At 34.0% G+C, this 15,543-nt stretch overlaps 1 protein-coding gene and 2 long non-coding RNA genes across 4 annotated transcripts; 2 read left to right on the top strand and 1 right to left on the bottom strand.

The window, feature by feature from the left end:
• The first annotated feature begins 648 nt into the window (after positions 1 to 648).
• On the top strand, positions 649 to 15,489 carry LOC136782000 (clavesin-2-like). Of its 2 annotated transcripts, none has more exons than XM_066741087.1 (6): positions 649 to 901; positions 11,303 to 11,479; positions 12,191 to 12,395; positions 12,823 to 12,946; positions 13,127 to 13,339; positions 13,559 to 15,489. In XM_066741087.1, exons 2-6 carry the CDS (start codon positions 11,320 to 11,322, stop codon positions 14,264 to 14,266), a joined length of 1,410 nt encoding a protein of 469 aa, XP_066597184.1. In that variant the 5' UTR covers positions 649 to 901; positions 11,303 to 11,319; the 3' UTR covers positions 14,267 to 15,489. The 2 variants fall into 2 exon arrangements, with proteins under 2 accessions (XP_066597184.1, XP_066597186.1); XM_066741089.1 differs by lacking the exon at positions 649 to 901 and adding an exon at positions 10,511 to 11,026.
• On the bottom strand, positions 4,848 to 6,791 carry LOC136782107 (uncharacterized). The gene is made up of 3 exons (XR_010824071.1): positions 6,701 to 6,791; positions 5,412 to 6,628; positions 4,848 to 5,029 (listed from the first exon to the last, which is right to left on the bottom strand). It is a non-coding gene; the product is annotated as an uncharacterized lncRNA (long non-coding RNA).
• On the top strand, positions 7,678 to 8,973 carry LOC136782133 (uncharacterized). Its single transcript, XR_010824075.1, has 2 exons — positions 7,678 to 8,192; positions 8,765 to 8,973. It is a non-coding gene; the product is annotated as an uncharacterized lncRNA (long non-coding RNA).
• Positions 15,490 to 15,543: the final 54 nt, after the last annotated feature.

Below are 15,543 nucleotides of genomic sequence, written 5' to 3'. Positions count from 1 at the left end.
ATTAACTAATCTGCCTTAATTAATTTTATCCTCCTTTTATAATTCGGTCGTCGTCGCTTCGATGCCCCGTTCGGCGTTCAAAGTTTCTTGCCGAATAAAAAACAATCTTTTCTTATCGTTGACGAAAAGGAGAAAAGCAACGCGAAATCTCAACGCGTTGTTCGAACGATTCTTTCACAGGAGGAGCGTAGGAGGCGCCAAAGAGCAGGAGGGTTATATTTTTTAAAGCGATCCTCGTGCTCCGTTGGCAAGAGCGGAATCTGCGTTACCGGCCGAGCGGGGGGCGCCGTCGCGCGAGGCTCGGTCGGTAACGGGCGATCTTCCTTACCGACGTCGATCGCAGGGACGGCTCAAAATTGGTAGTCGTCGGGAGAACGGGGCCCCTCGACAAGATCGGTCGATATCGACGCTCGAACGATCGATCCACCAAATTCTACGCTCGAATTCCGAGGAAGATCCTCCCCTTTTCATCCGAAAGCCACGAAAACGTTTGAGAAAATTTTCCACTCTCTCCACGTTCATTCCTATATTTTCCTACACGAAGCACCGTGGATAACATTGCAAAGACGCGAATTGAAATTATTATGAAATTTTTTTTAGGTTAGCCAGTGAATAGCGTGCAAGGTCAAGCGTGGCGCGGGCTCCCGGTGGAGGGCGCTACGTCCCTGAAGCGGCCCTGGAATCCATAGAGGCTGAATCGCCGTTCGCCTTGTACTCTTGACAGTTCCGTGCCGGACACTTTGGTGATCGCCTGTGCGGTCGTTCAGGTCCCAAAAGTCTTCCGAAAAATTCAGCGTATCTTCGGAGAATACCAGGGGCGTAACAGAACTTGGTTCCTTCGTCGAAAAACAATATCGAACGTTCGATCCAGACCTGCATGTGGAAATTATTGTTTTCTCAGGTAAATTTAATGACTCGCGAGTCTCGCATCGGGCCTTGCGATGACTGGCTCGATTTCCTGCTACGATATGTGAAAATTTTTTTTGTTACGAAATCACTTCCTGTCTGGAAGGATAAGATTTCTCAGTAATTTTGTTTCCTTCGCGGGACTAAAATTTTTATCTTTCCTTCACGCTTCGAGCACGACAACGATCCCTAGACTATCTAAACGTTTTTACACGCAAATCTCTCTGAATTTTAATGCTTGCTGCTGCTACTTAAACTATTAGCGATTTTTCTATCTATATCTACACCGATACAAAGAATACTGGTACCACTAGACGTGCAACTAGAGCAAAATAAAGCGAATAAAAACTTTCACAGTTCTGACGTTAAAATATCCAGCACTTACGCCAGTAGAATTTCGCAAAAATTATTTTACGATTATATCTTCCGCATTTCTTCTTTGCAATAACTTTTCACAGTAGTTTCATATATATATATATATATATATATATATATATATATATAGTAGGATTAAGAATAAACGTTAAAGAATTTTTTAGAGTTTAATTGTGTGTTGTTCAGTGTCGAGGCTCGTAAAAATATCGCAAATTTTCGATCAATTACACGTCAGCATTGAAATCTCATTTAACGAACAGTGGAAAAAATTGTCGAGTATTGAAATTTGATATTCGGCGATCCTCTTTGTGTGAGTGTGGAAAATCGATTGATTAGCAAAGGCTTTGTATGGTACTGCGGTGGTATCACTTAAAGTTTCGTGGAATTTCAATGTGTTCCAATCGATTCATATCTATATATATATATATATATATATATATACACAAGCCCCGTAAAAGTAGATTTATCGCCACTAGATCATTCCGAATCAACGCTAGCACATATTTCACACATTGATAAGTAAGTTTATCAGCCCTTTATTATTAAGCACAATTGCATTTCCTTATCGACGCATCTGTCAAACTATTATAAATTTATTCGGAATTTTCATCTTAACTACCGCGTAAAATAGCATTAAAGTCAAGCATGAAACTCGATGAACTTTACTTCAACCCTATTTCCATACGTTTAAAAATACAAGAAATCGATTAACAATAATTGCTCTGAAATTTATATACAACAAGTCGATTAACCCTGAGAGAATTTATCATAATTACGATTTTCCTCAATTTCCTTAAGTACGCTAAATAAAATAACAACGCGTTTAAAACTCGCCTTCTTATCGAAAGTGCATAAGGATTAAATTTGTCTTTTTCTGCCGCTTGGAGAATCAGTAGGTAAAGCCGTCCACGTACCGGCGCGCGTGGCGTTCAATATTTAATCGTTGCCCTGGTTCTGGTTGCTGGGTTCCTAAACAATTACCAGTAACAATCGTGTGCCGGAGGGAAGGAAAAAAGTACCTTCTGTACTGGAAAGCCGTAAGACGTGACGTGACGCGACGCGATGCGACGTGACGTGACGCAACGCGACGTGCTGGTCTAGCGAGGAAAATCTGGGCGAACTGGAATCACAGGCAGTTCCCCTTCTAACGGATCGCCTTAATGAATATGTCCAAGTTTTTTTAACAGGAAGTAACGGGGTGTATAAATGTGCGGGCAGACTCGATAAATTCTTGGCCAATATCGTCATAATTTACACGCGATAAAGCATTCCTTCCCTTAACCCACTCGAATCATTATACCTTTTTCCACTCTCTGTGCATTTAAATATAGTGCCTCGTACCATTGCGAATAATGCATAAGTTATTCAGCAATTTTTCTGTCAGTGGAAAAAGTAAGTATGGGCCGGACTTTGAAGTGGAACCTGCGTTTCTTGGTCAGACTTAACTTATATATGTATATATAGGAAAGAACGGATGGAGATGGATTAGAAAATTAAATGATAACGATAAAACACTTTTTCTCCTTGCGTTCCTCGATTCCCTCGAATTATCAGCTTTTTCTACTACATTCAAATATATAATATACACCAAAATTGCGAATAATGCATATAAATGTGTAATCGAGCAATTTTACGCTCTGTACATGAGGAAAACGCTGGTGAAAAGTGGAAAAAGTGGTTCCTGGTCGCTCCGAAATCCTTAAGGGAGTGCACGAAGCTAAATAAGAAAAAAAAATTGTGCAAATTGAACGGAAACGATAAAAGTCTCTGGTGCGTATCATTCGATCAGAGCTTTGTTTGGCTCGTCTGACTCAGCTCTTACGTAACTACTTAAAAGAATTTAAAATTGATCCAAAAGCGAAGCAATTCGATTGGATCACTGCAAATTAAAGGTTTGAAGCGTTTGCGACCTATATAATCAAGAGTTTAGGAAATGCTGATGAATGGGGTGGGGTGAATCATGATCAAATAGAGCTAGGAGAATGCAGCATATGGGATACGAGACTAAGCTTATACGGGGTCTAGAAATTCAAAACTAAAACCGCGAGAGGAGATATCCAGTGGGAAAGGAAGAGGAGGAAGGTTCGTCTGTAAAACTCAGCGTTTTGCGGTTCGCTCGAAAGTGTCCGAGCGAGTGATTGAGAAATACGAGAGCTGAATATAAACCGGGTGGTCTGTGGGTAAAGGGAAAGGTTTCAAGGGACTGGTTTGTCCAGAGTAATGGATAGAATTATTACGGAGTGAAGGGGAGCCAAATAAAGGATAATTCGCATAAAACAACAAAATATAATCACAAAAATCAGCTATTCGCTTTGCTAAATTTATTATTGCATGCAGAAAGATCGACTGAAATTGAAGCATTATAAATAGCTGTTTCAATTATAATAAATTAAATTTCCTCATTTAAATTGTAAATACAAAAGTTATATAATTTCTAACATTTTACTCTTACGGGTTTTATATAATTAATAATATTATGCAATCGGTTATGTACTTACAGTTTTAATTAGATAATTTTCAAAACAGTTGTAACGAGTTTTGTAATAAAATTGTACGTGTCGATGAAAAGTCGACGTATGAGTATTGCCATTTATTTGGAAAAATCGAGGGGACAGAGAATTGAATGAGAAAAATGTGTGGTTTAAGAGTGGGAGAGAGAGAGAGAGAGAGAGAGAGAGAGGATATGTAGGTATAAGTAGAGGTGTTAAATAGTAGACTGGAAAGAGAAAGACTAGGAGCGAAGAAATGAGGTGAGATCGCACAGAGAGCCATGGCTGACTCAACATTCATTTTCTACTTATTGAGTCTGTGTATTAAAATTTTGCACATCTTGAGAGAGTGCCCATTCATCCCATATGGTACCACCTTATTCCTATCAAAAAAGATATATATATGTATGTGTGTACCTGGCGTCGAGAAAGCACCAGGTCTCTCGATCCTTCGGGATTCCGTTAGCTTCGCTCCAGTTTTTCCCTCTCCTCCCTAGCGTGACGTCTAATTTTCACGGTTGTTTTTTTTCTTGCCAACCAACAATGAAAAGAAAACAGAAATCTACGGAATCGATCACGGGAAAGAAAAGTTTTTCCAGGAAAATATTTATTTCCTCTCGCTCGGAGTGATCGTTTATTGTTAATTTTAACAATGATACGCTATTTTATAAATAATTTAAATGGCGTTTTAAGCAAATGACTCTGGCGTTGAAAATTGAAAGTTTCCAAGCAATAGAGCGTAGAACGTTTGAGATTGATGGATTTTTCCTGGTTTCAAAGTGTGCTGGGGGGATTTGGTATCGAGCCTCGAAGTATCCGAGACATTGTTAGGTAAGCAAATGCTTCTCTTGATAATATTTGCATTTGAAACATCGACCCCTTTAAATTTATCTGTTCCACTTTGATTTACCTGTGCCACGAAATGGGTCGCAAGATTTATTCAGACTCAGTAATAAATTTACAAATGTGTCAGTAGAGCAGATTTTTCAGTATTTTTTTCCATGTCCGATTTTCAATAAGATGTATCGTTCGATTCTTTAATTTATAATTCAGTAAATAAATCAGGAACATATGGAATTATTATCATTTATATTATTTTATTTATAATTCTCAAGTATCATTGCTTTTTCTTTTAAGTTGACCAAATTATAAGAATTATAAATAGTTTCATTGTAATTTTATTACAAGTTCAGAGGTTGAATGCAGGATGCTTATCCAAATCTTATCGTCGTTGACGTAGATTTATTTCCGTGCTCCTCCTGTGGACACCATAGAATATAAGTATAATTTTGTGCAAACAAGAAAATGTCCTATATACATTGTAAATATTTTTTGGAAAATTACCACAATCACAGGTAGGTTTTTGAACCACTAATTTCTTCTTAATCTTTAGGCAAATTGTTGATTAATTAAATGGCTGATTGAATATAAAAATTTCTAAATCTACTTTATTTTTTGGACCTGGCATACTTGGCTCAAATATTTAATATAATAGAAAAGTAGTTTGCTATTTGGTTTTCCAATTAACACGAATTAAATTTACGTCGCACAGTTATATAAATTAAAAAAGAATGAGAATAAATTTTAATAATTCCAATGAAATATAATAATAATTAATTATAAATAATCTTATATCCTTACTTCTGGCACAGCAACAGAAACGTGTGCAGTCATAATAGCAGCTACAACAGCAACAAACAAAAGCAAGACTAATTTCTTCATGGCTGTATTTTTTTGTAAGCTCTGAACATTCCTATCGGTTATTTATAACACAAAAAAACCATTAAATGGAATAATCAAGCAGTTAATTTTTACTTCTCTTATCTTTTATTATTACCCTACTGAATAATAAAATTTGTTTTTTCTTTTTGTCAGCGCGAAGCTCAGGCATCATCGGTGTATCCTATAAATCTACTTTGAAAAATAATTTTATCAAATCGTGTGAAAATATAATATTAAATATTCTTATATATTTGAACTATAACTTTATCTTCAGCTTAATTTTCTTTCCATTTGAAGTGATATTAATGTAACATGACGTAATAGAGCTCTGTAATGAACTCATTTATGAGTCCTTTACATATTTGGCATATAGTTTTTTACAATATTAAAACATAATAGCAAAAGCATCTAAAAAAAGCGATTTTGTAAATACGTGAGAATTTTTGATTAATCACTTAAAGATTTCAATATTTCTATGAAAAATCTGCTTCAGTCTTATGGCCCTAATAATAAAAAAAAACATTTCTGATTCTTTTATACAATCTAATAAATTACAGATAAGAAAAATAAAATTTATCTGTGCAATCGCCATTCCATTTAAGAATTCTCGAACGTCCTTTTATAATTACATTAAGATTTAATAAATTAATTAACAATAAAGAGTTATTATGCTCTGATATAATTTTATTTAATTCACGAGTATAATCAATTCTTTAGGAAATAAATAAAAATATAAAAACTATGGGGTTTTCCTTGTAGTATTATTAATTTCACTGGACAGATACACAGGATAGTCTATCCAAACCTCAGTCTTATCTGTGGTTGTCCTTTGCTATTAGGTTGTATCTGTGGATAATGTTTAACCCTTAAATTCTTTGATCTAGGACATTCTATTGGTCGAAGAGTTCATTGACTCTGCTTTATTGACCAGATGCCTTTGTCAAACTTTAGACTAATAGAATTAATTAAAATTCTAATTTTTTTCTCCAGCACACATAGTGTCAAAAATATTCCTGAATTTAATTTGAGACTTTTAACTACAATGCTATATCACATCAAGATCTAAATGAACATTCACCCTATGCGTGCTATGTAAGGTTTGGGTCCACACGAATTAAACTCACCATGTCACGTATCTGTGAAATAAAAAAAATGTCAGATTTCTGGCAAAATATAAACATTTAAATGAAATAATCTTAAATTCTTACTCCTGGTGCAGCAGTAACTGAATGCTGTACCGTCATTATAGCAGCAGTGACAGCAAAAAACAAAAGGACGACTGACTGCTTCATAGTAGAAATTTTGTCTAAGACTTGAGCATTTCTATTGGTTACTTATAATAGAAAAACCCATTAAAATGACTATTCATATTGGTTATAATTTCTATTTATCTTTTTTAGACCTATTGGGTACAAGCAAATAATTTTTTTTATTGTTGACGTATGCAATTGTGGTAAGATTGACGTTTATTGTAAAAAGACTTTCAAACAAAGTGTATACAATTTCTGAACATTAAAAAATTGCAATATAACATAATTTAGGGGAATTTTGTAATGTAATTATTTATGAGTATTCTATAATTTTAAAACGTAGTAATAAAAAAAAGCGTAGCACAGCGAGATTTTTCGAATATCTTCAAACTTTTCTTATGGTATCTTTAAAGTTTTCAACGTTTTGATAAAAAAAAAAAGTACTTGGGTTGGACGTGACTAATAAAAAAAACATATTTTTCTTTTTCTGCGAAACAGACTAATAATATAAAAGATAAGAGAACTAAAACTTTACTGCTATTGTTATTACATTTCAGGATAGTCCAGCATTTATTTTATTTTTTATAATAATATAAACTGATCTCAAAATTTCAAAGAAATACTTAAAGCTTTTACGAATCAAACAATATATTAAAAATATATAGTAATGATTAAAATTATTGAAAAAATGGTTTCAAAAAATTATATCTTAACAAGTCGGCTTATAAAATTTTATACATAATGAGATTGTGCTTATACGCGCAAAAATAAAGAATATGGCTAAAATTGTATAAATTATATTCCATATAGAATAAAATAATTTATCGCTAATTAAGTGTTACCGAATAGTTATAAAAAATTGCCAAAATTTGATATTCCTGATAACCGATAAAAAACATTAGAATTATTATAATTTTCAGTGCATTACATTGCAATTAAACATACAAAGTATTATAATTCAAATTATAACCTAAGATGATTATAAAAAAATACTAGGCACTTAAAGTTTTCCTGTGTTTGATAAGTTAGAGTAAACCAGAGCACAATACGTGACATAATAAAAAAATATTTACACGAATAATTCAAATGCATGTACAACTAAAAATATCTAATAATTACTGTAAACAGACTTTATTACTCTGGATCTAGAAAAATTACCAAGGTTCAAAATGTCACGATTTGCCCTGATTCCCCTTACTAAACATTTAAACACCTTTAATAGTTTTTCTTACTATAAATAACCAATTGGAGCATTCAGACCTCAGAAAAAACAAATACAATCATGAAGAACTCAGTCTTTCTTTTACTCGTTACTGTATTCGCAGCCATTATGACAGTACACGTGTCTACTGCAAATCCAATGCCGAATGCGGTAAGAATATAATATTATTTCATTTCCTCTTTTTTAAACAAAATCATAATTTATACTTTTTTTATGCAGAATGCTGACGTGAGTATAATTAGTACGAACACAAATAAGAAATGATAATATTTAAGAAGAAACTTTTATAAAACGTTCTTTTAATTTGTGGGATTACCATTTGCCTAGTATAAAGTGAGGTAATCTAAGGTGAACTGGTATATATATATATATATATATATATATGCTAAATTCTATATAGAGTTGTTTAAAAATTAGAATCGTGAAGAACAAATGTAATAATATTTGATACAATGAGAATTAATAAAATCTTAAACTTTAGATACATTTCGATTATGACTCAGACCATGGACATAAAATGCTGTTTAATTTCGTAACTAGAAGAGATGGCAATTTTTAATATAAGACCTTTTTGAAGAGCGTCTTTTAACTTGCATTAAGAAAGGTCTTATAGCAACAATTGCTTTCTCTTCTATAATTACAAAGTTAAAGAGTATTTTATATCCATGGTCTGAGTCATTTTATCTGACGAGCCCTGTATACTTTCACAAGTTTAAAAGAGTTTTCTTCTTAATATTTCATTATCTATCTGAAGTATTCAAGTTTGTAAAAATTATACTCATATTTGATGATATCCACAGCCTAATCACGTACCGGGTCATGTTTCATGAGGTTAATATCTAGAGGATCTTCTTACATATGTAAAAAAAGACTTATTGTATATTTTGTGTGCTTACATTTTATCCAATTTCAAATAAAATAATTGATAATTTGTATATTTAAATAAAATGGCAATAGTGTGTAATATAAAGGGCTAATAAATGTGTTTTTGAATCACAGATTATTTTAATTATGAAGGAAATTCTAAGATTTTTATCCTTCCTTTTTCACTCTCGCACATCTACGCTACTTTTGTGAAATAAAATATACTTGTCCATTAAAAAAAATTTCACTGTTAGGTGGATATTCAATTTTTAAATTGATTTATCGACGACTCAAATTTTATAGTGTTATAACTATATGTTTAACAAATTTCGTAATATTTTATATAATTCTAACTAACTCCTTTATAGGAAATTCTGCTTCTAAAATGATTTGTTTCATTTCATTAAACTACGATTTAGTATATACATAAATGCAATTCTGACGCATTACGTTAAGTTAAGCCGCACGGTTCCCTCGAACGATGAACAAGTACAGAACCAGCTCGATTTTAGCAATACGTCTGTAACGTCTGTAGTTTATCGAGGAAACTCGTTGAATCTTCCATCGTGGCGAAGTTCGTAGAAGAATGGTGAACAAAAAATGGTTCTAATAAGGAACGATGGTTCGACGTGAGCCTTGATCGTAGCAAACCGTAAAATTCACCGTAAATGGGATCGGTTTTGATATGGACTGGGAGAGCGTGTCTGGTGTGAATTTTCTTGGAATCGAACGGCTCGGTGGAGTAGAAATGGGGTTTTGAAGAAGAAAAAGAAAAAAAGGAGAAAAAGACTAATAGATGAACGAACAGGAAAATAATAGACCAAAGAGAGAGGGAATGCAGTGTGATGGAGAATGAGAAAAAGAGATGCAGAAAATAAAAACAAAATAGAAGTAGGTAGGTTTTTATATGTATAGAAAATGAGTGTGTGTGTGAGATAGGGACACATGCGGGCAGATAAAGAATTTTAAAATAGAGAGAGGACGAATGATAGTTTAATATGGAATAAGGGAAAGAGAGGTAAATGTAGAGTGAATCGCGCGAATATAGGGGGGGGGGGGTGGTAACAGTGTAGTAAACAATAAGAGAAAGACAGACAGCTATTAAAGAGAGAGAAAGAAGAGGAGAGGAAAGTTTACAATGTATACAACTGTCGTAAGTGGCTAAGCCGAGTTGTTGCTCGTATACCTCTCTAGAGTCTAACGCTGAAACGGTGCTTCACCTTTCTACGTGAGTCATTCAGAGGCAGTCCCGACGCGTTTCTTTCTTTTTCATGGACGCCAGAATCCAGCTGATTGCTCAGCTCACCAGCAGCTAATATATAATGACACAACTCGCTTCCTTTGTTCGATCGCACACCAGCCTTTCTCTCTCGACTCCTTTTATGCCCTCCTCATTTATTCTAATTCAACCAATTAACCACGACCCTAATAGATCTTACCTAACTTGACAAAATATTGGTTAAACAATAATATCAGCCAAAACTTATTTTTAAAAAATTATTAGAGATAATTGCTGTATTATAATTTACAATAATCATAGCTTTCATACGTTTGATCAAAGTTTCATAAAATCAGTAAATAACTCTTTTGTAATATAAGTGTATACTAGTTTTAGAGAATGGCATTTATAAGGAGGAATAACGTTGAGTCTCGAGTAACAAATTTTGATATTAACACAAATTGAATTTGAGTATTTTATATAAATTTAAAAAATATAAGAGAATTTATAAGATCTACTTTACTTGAGAATTAATGTTATTTGTGGCTAGAAGAACAATAGTGATAATTGGATGACAGTATTAATGTTGACTCTTCCAAGAAAATGGCCAACGTCGAGAGAGATAAGGCAAACGAATAGGTGTAATATTAATAATTAGTCGTTCAAGGAGTTGAGTAAATTGAGTTGGCCATCCGTCTGCTGATTGAGCAGCGCCGTTTAGAGCAAGTCATTATCATTATCACTATTTGCATGGCATTTGTTTAGGTATATGCGTCAGTGTTTGCAGGTGCATCTTGCATTTAGCAGACGTTCGTTGTGCTCCGATGATTTTTCCCATTGTCCCTCATATATCGTGCACGACAAATCGTCGTTTCCAATTCCTCTCATCCAGTTGCTGTTGCCAGTCCTTCAAAATGCCAGGCATTTCAAATTTTTCAACAGCGATGTTTTTACTTCAGTGTTACAGCTGTGATCAGTGGTCTTTACTCTTATACACCTAAAAACAATTATTTTTGTCAATACAAGTTAAAATTGTTACAATCGTATATTAACTATAGCTCTTCATTAATATGAATAATTTTTAAAATGTAGTATTAAGTACAGTATTGAAGAATCAACATACTGATAAATTTTTGAAATACATGTTTTTGTATTTAAAAATTGTAATTGGTCATTTTACCCTTAAAGATTATATCTAAATTGTTTGTGTGGTATTTGGGTTTCTTTCCTAAAGTTCTTTTTCTCTGTATTGCAGAGTGAGATTCGTGAGACATGTCGGAGTACTGTGAGTACATGTGGGATCCCATGAGGGGACACGAAAGTTCGGCCCTGGCTCGCAGCATTTACCAGGGTGAGGTCAAATATAACAAGCAGGACAAGAAACTGGCCATTAAAACTGTGAGGGCCGTTCTACGGGAAATGCCAGATGTAGGTAAGGATATCAAGGTCCCCCTTTCAAATTCTCTCCCAAATCACCACACTGATCTGATGAAACAAAAATAGCAAAATGACAAAATTAAAAGTTGTCCTACTCTCAGTTTCAATCTCTTACGAACAAATTTTTGGTCCTATTTAAATTTATGCAAAAAATAAAGAATCTTATGGTAGAATTTCAAATTGATTATTTTTTGTGAGAGCCACTGTAATGTAGCACGAGAGTTGATTCGAGGGGAGTCGAGCATGAGATGCTAAATAAGCTTTTTCGAAGGTAATTCTGAGCAATGGGAAGCAGCTAGCATAGATAATGAAACAAGTATGGCATTGTGATGCTCCGCACGTGCATCCCCCTTAACAGGAAGCACGATTGCGTGCGTGCCGAATGTGTTTTGCGCTCGCTGCCGGAAATCGAAAGGTCTTCGACACAGGAAAATCAACAAGTGCTCCACTACAAAGCTCATAAACCCTTTGAAATCTTGTATAAAACTTAACAACCCATTCAATGATCTAATAATTCCAATAGAATATTTCTGTTCATATCATTCCATCCAATAAACTTTGGACTAAAAATCCCACTGCCTTATTTGCATTAAAAACACCCCATGTTCAAGTTATATTGTAATTGTACAATCTTGGAATTATTAAATCGTTGAACAAAAACTGAATAAATTTATATAATAACAGTGTTTTCGCTTGTTAAATTTAGATCTGAAGGATTGTACCGATGAGTACATAACGCGATTTTTATTGGCACGGAAATACCGAATCGAGCAAACCGCAGCCTTGATCGCAGCTTATCAGGCACAGATTGCCCACCGGCAAGACATTTTTGGAAATTTAACGGCGCGCGATCCGGCTCTGCAGCGTGCGTTACGAGCAGGAATACCCGGTGTCCTTCCAGCAAGAGACAGGTACTTTTCTTTCTCTCTTTTACCATCACTCTCACTCCCTCGTTTAATTTTTCTCTCTTATCCCATCCTTGTTCATCCATTTGTTCTTATTCTGTTAATCCACTGGTCATTCATCCTTCATTCCACTCTCCACAGGTCTCCCATTTTATTCCTAGTTTCCATATTATTAGATATTTTCAACTTCGACCAGTTCTCGTCCCTCATTCTTCTACGTTGCTCCTTTCGCTTTGCTTGGCAAAACCACCAAATTTTTGTTTCTCTGCACTCTTGAAATATTCCCATCCAGTTCTGCCTCTTTGTTGGTTTATTATCATTGCCTGAGAGACAAACCAGTTTTATTTGCCTGCTTATCATTGTGTTTACATTATACTGTAAATTGTTTTGTTAGACAAATGTGCAAGTTGTCACGTTTACCTTGGGTTTTCAGAAGAGGACGGTGCGTTTTAGTGATCCTCGCTTCTCAATGGGACCCCATAGCAGTGCCAGCCTTATCAGTGCAGAGAGCCATCTTCTTGGTCCTGGAAATTCTTATTCAAGACCCCAGGAACCAAGTATGTTTTCCACGTATACAAATTTTACCCGAAAGCATACTTTATTCAATAATCCATTTCTCTTGAACCATTGTTAAAAATTGCTGCCTGATAATTTAAAATAAATTAACGGAGCATTCGGTTGATTACATTGATAAGATGGAATATTGATAATATTACTAAATTTTATATGATTTTTAGCAATCAGGATTCGTGGCAGTTGTGGACTGGAGTGGATTTTCACTTCGACAGGGAGGAGCTTTGGGTGCAGCTGCTCTCAGGAATTTGATAGCTGCACTACGTGGACGATTTCCGGCTCGTTTCAAAGCCATTCATTTCCTGTCTGCGCCACTTTACGTCCAGGCGACACTCGCTCTGGTGAAGCCCTTCCTCGATGAAAAGACTCGTGGCAAAGTGAGCTGAAAAAAATAAACTGTTATAAATTCAGAATAGAGTAAAATTCATATAAAATGTTATTTATATACCTCAAGATGGATTACTGTATAAAATTACTGTTATTCCATATATCATTTAGTTTTTGGTCATACAATGTAATTTTGTGTAAAATAAAATAAGATTTATATTTCAGTGGTATTTATACCTGATGGATTAAAAGGTGAAATTTCTTTTTAGATATATTTACATGGAAACAATCTGAGCACGTTGCATCAACACCTGCCTACGGATATTCTTCCAGCTGAGCTTGGAGGTACAGGTCCAGCCTTTAATCCTGGCCTGTGGGCAGAGCCAGTTATCCACTCTGCAATGAAGGAGGCAGAAATAGCAGCTACGCAAAAGGACAAGGAAGATCCGGATAGGATAAATAACGTTCAGAATAGTGAGATTCAGCACACATTTAATCAGAACTGTAGGAATCAGGAAAATCAATTGGAAAGGCTTCAGGAAAATGGAAAAAAAGGATTTAACGTTTTTGGCAATGGAAGAAACGTTAAGAAAACTGTGAAGGACGTGGAGATGAATTTGATCTCAAAAACCAGTAGTTCCAATGTCTCCAGCAAAGAGAAAAATTTTGGAGATTATAAAGATGATACTGGCTCGGAGATAAGGCTCATCGAGGAAAATTCAAACGAGCCTGATAACAATCTGGACAAAGAAGGCAATATACTCCAAAAAGATGACGAGTCCAAATGTCAGGATGAAGATTCGACCTTCCTTGATTATCAGGATTCAAATTCCAATGATTTTGATGTAATCTCCAATAAGCCTGATAATAGTGACAGCAAGGATCGTTGTTTGGTGGATGATAATACATCTGAGAAAAAAAGTATTAATTTAGACAATAGCGAAATTCTGTCGGAAAAAACCAACTTAATTGCATGAATTAATCTAGGATATATTTCGCATTTTGAGAAAATTGAGTATTTTTAAATGTTGACTGATCTTATTTTATACCCTTTGACATTTGAATCCTCATAGGTGATGATTGTCAAATGGTATATCCTTATAATTTTTTACTCTCAGGGCGAGTAAAACCATCGACATTAAATTAATTTGCTATATTGTACGTCAAATAGAATATAGCATTTTTAAGTTGACAGGAGTTGGTTTTACTCGTCCTTAGGTATTTAAATAGTAAACTTAACTACCTAATTATTCTATATGGTGCTTCCCAAAAGTGATGAGTCACTTAAATATCTAAAAGATAATTTAATTTTTACAAAAATTGTAAAGTACTTTCTTTTCCTGGTTAAAAAACGTATGGAACTGTTAAATAATTTGACCTTGAGCAAAATATTCTAGGTCACACATAGGTGACCTTTAACATTTTAATCGAGTTATCTATTTTTTACTCCAAGTTTTCTTAGTTTATCTCAAGAGTTTTTCAAAACAATATACGAATTTTTCATTTCATTCACTCGTTTACTACATATTTCTATTTGAAATTGTACGTGGGTGTGGGTTTGGCTGAAATAGTGTGCACGACTGCTCTATTCATATAAACGCATAAAATCATTCACCTATTTAGAATTTTAAATTAAAGTGTCTAGTGAACGACTGGATAAAATGATTTATTCATATGGTCACTTTGAAGGCTTACAGAAGTAGTTATAAGAATATGTAACACAAAATAAGAGTTTCCTTTTAAAAAAATTAGACCTTCAATGTTATTCTCAAGGTCGAATTAATATCGTTATTAGATTTTTTTTGAGCAGAAAAAAGTAATCTACAATCTTTTTGTTAATTTAATTGCTTTCCAGATATTTAACTTGTTCGAGACTTTTGAGATACACTTTATAATTCGTATAGCGTATAAGAGAAATATTTACGTTAGTCTTACATTTTTCAATTTATTCTAAAATTAAGCGTACTTAAATGAAAGCGCCTTAACATTTGTGATCCAACAAAAAAAAAAATACTTCTAGTTTATAAAGCATAGTTCGTAAGGGAATCTACCGCGTTGTATATACTTCCTTCAATTATTTATTAAAATCAACAAATGATAAAATGGTATAAATTTACTTTATTATGTTAGATGTACGAAGAGACAGTATTTGAAATCAGAAAAGAACTCTGTAAGAACATTTTAACAATAAATCGCTTTTTTTTAAGCTGTATACATACTTTCTTCACACCTAAAAATAATCAGGAAGAAAAAT

The sequence above is a fragment of the Prorops nasuta genome, unplaced genomic scaffold, assembly GCF_024137725.1.
Source record: "Prorops nasuta isolate Cenicafe-Biocafe unplaced genomic scaffold, Cenicafe_Pnas_1.2 PNAS00025, whole genome shotgun sequence".
NCBI classification, from domain to species: domain Eukaryota; kingdom Metazoa; phylum Arthropoda; class Insecta; order Hymenoptera; family Bethylidae; genus Prorops; species Prorops nasuta.
Note: the sequence above shows the minus strand (reverse complement) of the source record. Positions and strands in the feature narration are given on the sequence as shown.